The following is a 3,221-nucleotide window of genomic DNA, read 5'->3' as shown; positions in this document are numbered from 1 at the left end:
TATTTCTGACTGGACGCGTTCTTGCCATTAGTGCTCGGTTATTGGTCAAAAGTTTGCAGGCTGCGCCCACTTCACCTGCTTTCACGCTCCGACACAAAACCGCAAACACTCACCCCGTCAAAGTGATGTGTACGCCTTAACGATGCGTCAATATGCCGAACACAACTGAATTTTCTTCTGAATAGTCGCAGGCTGCCCCGTTCCGAATGGAATAAAAGATGGCCGCTGTCGATCGCTCAGGCACTGGCTACTCGCATCCGCCGGAGAGTATGTGTTTATTTGCGGAATAATAAAGCTTTTTGCGTGGCCATGTAACGTTTTCGAGAACTTTCGGCGCGTTTACGACATCGTTCTGCCAACTCTTCTTAACTGGGTATCCGTTTAGCGGCATTTTTAACTGTCCGTTACGTGAGGCAAGAAAAGGAAAGGGGAGCAGTCGTAGACGCGGGCACCACCCTGTTAATCCTGTTAACGATATTCAGTGGAGTGGCTGGGCTCCATTGATACCCTCTCCACATGAGCGTGTTCCTCGCCTCTTGTCAGACAATTAGATAAGGCAAGCCGCTTAGTGTAGACAATGTTATTCGTTTTTCAAGCAAACAAGAGTGACTTCCCATGTACGAGGGGAGCTTTTCATTGTCATGTTCAGACAACCCTGCGGGCGACCGCCTGATGCTTGCATCGGCGGTTACGCAGATTTGACGTCAGGAGATTGAAATAAAAAGATATTGAAATAGTTTTACTTTACTGGGCCATGTACTCTAATGTTCATTGCAACGCCTGAGCACAAACAGACACTGCATATTTCACGAAAAAAGCGAGCCGTCAACTGTGTTGTTATTAATTACGACCAAAGTGAGCTACTGTACCTGTGTTCTCGATGAAGTTTGCGGAGAACCCCATCTTTACAGCGTAATCTGCTTGATGTAGATGAACCCGCCGTGGTTGCTCAGTGGCTATGGTGTTGGGCTACTGAGCACGAGGTCGCGGGATCGAATCCCGGCCACGGCGGCCGCATTTCGATGGGGGCGAATTGCGAAAACACCCGTGTACTTAGATTTAGGTGCACGTTAAAGAACCCCAGGTGATCGAAATTTCCAGAGTCCTCCACTATGGCGTTCCTCATAATCAGAAAGTGGTTTTGGCACGTAAAACCCCATAATTTAATTTCGATGCAGATGAATCTGGAAACATCAAGGTAGCAGTGCGTGTATTCGACTAGCCAGGGCGAAAATTCTTTTAAACGTAATGCAGAGCCACGTCTTATGCGACGCCGTAGCTCGGCCTACCAACATTTAAGTTTATATTTGTGATTTGCGTAGGGCTATGTGATTAAAAAAGTCTTCTGAAGAAGCCTCAAGTACGAACTGCTTTGACCGAAGCAATCAAAAGGTACCAAGAAGGTCACTCACACCTATTTCCGAACGAAAAGTGCGGGCGACTTGAAGAAGAGTCAGCGGAACTTACCGTACGGAGATATTTCCGCTTCTTTACTTTGGTTAGTTACCGATTTTGTTCATTTGTGTACTGAAGTTTCAACTTTGGCGTCTTGGTAATTGTGAAAGGCTGCAACGTGATCGCATTTCCACGAATCACTCAGTCAATGAGTAGAGAGGAGTCATTGCATTGTAGCCCTATATTAGCGATAAGCACGCGTTGTCATAATATGTTGTCGGGGACGCACCACATGGATTGCGCTGTTATACCTTGGAAAGCGTGCGTCAACGTTTTGGAAGCAAACGCGGTAGTTGTTACTACAGCGACGGACACACCTGTGTGAGCGGGCTGGAAAGAAACAGGCACGCTGCACCATCGAATGGACGGTGAGGCGAGGTAAAGCAATATTTGGCTGTTAATATTGCTTATTAGCGAATTATCTGAAATCGAAACTTGCAGAATAACAAAGAGAAACGTCGCCCGCGCATCCATAAAGACATTGCCGAATACGTGTAACGCACCTTTATATTTTAGAGAGAGTGACGGACGTACCTTTGGCGATAGCATTTGTTTAAAGCAAAAGACTCGTACGGCACCTACCGCCATTTATTAGGTCATCAGACTTGCTGATTATAAGGCCAGGGATTGCTAGTTTTTCGCGCGCATTGAAGATATATACTGGCAAGTATCTACCCATCGAGTGACCCAGCCGCGTGACATAAATGCCGCGTTCACTACGCTCCTAGCGGCTTTCTTTTTTAAATGATAAATGACAAAAAAGCATCATAAGAAAAAATACCTGGAATATACCTAATCAACGTGGTGCAGCTGTTCAGGCCGTTTCCAGCCGACCACCGCATGGCACCCGAATAATGGAACAATTGGGAAAAGGACAAACAATATTTATTACGCGCTTGATCAAACAGTACAGGCATATCTTCAAAGGCCGCTGCTTCGAAATTCAGCGCACGTGGTCACAGGCTACCTAATTGAAGTGGCCCATGCGGCCCGTCGTAAGCGGCACAGGGCTAGATCCACCGGTGACTCCAGACCTAGGCGCCAGCGATGCTACACCCACCGAGCCGTCAACACGAAGGCCCTGGTTCCGAAGAGGCATTCCTGCAGGTGATCCTGAAGATCTCCAAGCACTCCGTCGAACGAGCAGCCCAACCTGGCATGGAAGCAGCGCACCCGCAGTGCCATAAGATACTCCAGAGGGAAGTACAGGTCGACGACGTCTTCCTCCACGAAGGTTTCACCGTCGAGGGGACACCAGCCGGAACGGTGCCTGTGTTCGCAGCTGTCGCAGGCACAAGCGTCTTTGAGGCACCGACCACATAAGGTGTGACGGCAGGGAAGCAGCACAGCATCGGCCGCAACCACCCCGCAGTTCACACAGATGCAGACACAGGGCAACGGCTGCTCGAAGGTGATGGGTCGCCCGTTCACGAATGGCCAGTCGTACCCTCGAAGGGTGTACGTGGTCGCTTCCATGCTGTAAGTGTTATCGTGGAGATGCTCAGAAGACCCTGATGGTTGCGATGGAGAACCAGGTTGCTTGTCTGCCCGGTCTGAGTCGTCGTCGTCTCGAGCGGTAGTCCGGTCGCAGAGTCGGCGATGGACAGATTCTCCGTTCCTCCCTGGTAGTTGTGGCTGCCTAGGTGGTTGGTGGTAACCGAGTTTGAAGAGCGCGCCTTTGACGAAGGTAATGCTTCCAAGGCGATGGGGCAATGATGGGCGCCTCGCTGGCTTCGTCTAAGGCCAGCCGCAGGTCGTCCAGGTTG

The 3,221-nt window shown here is 49.7% G+C and overlaps 1 protein-coding gene across 1 annotated transcript; it reads right to left on the bottom strand.

Annotated features, from left to right (window-relative positions):
* Window positions 1–2,505: 2,505 nt before the first annotated feature.
* LOC142558510 (TNF receptor-associated factor 6-like) lies at window positions 2,506–2,931 on the bottom strand. Its single transcript, XM_075670646.1, has one exon. The coding sequence runs from the start codon at window positions 2,929–2,931 to the stop codon at window positions 2,506–2,508; it is 426 nt and encodes a 141-aa protein (XP_075526761.1).
* Window positions 2,932–3,221: the final 290 nt, after the last annotated feature.

The sequence above is a fragment of the Dermacentor variabilis genome, chromosome 9, assembly GCF_050947875.1.
Source record: "Dermacentor variabilis isolate Ectoservices chromosome 9, ASM5094787v1, whole genome shotgun sequence".
NCBI lineage: Eukaryota > Metazoa > Arthropoda > Arachnida > Ixodida > Ixodidae > Dermacentor > Dermacentor variabilis.
This window is presented reverse-complemented; position numbering and strand designations above follow the sequence as displayed.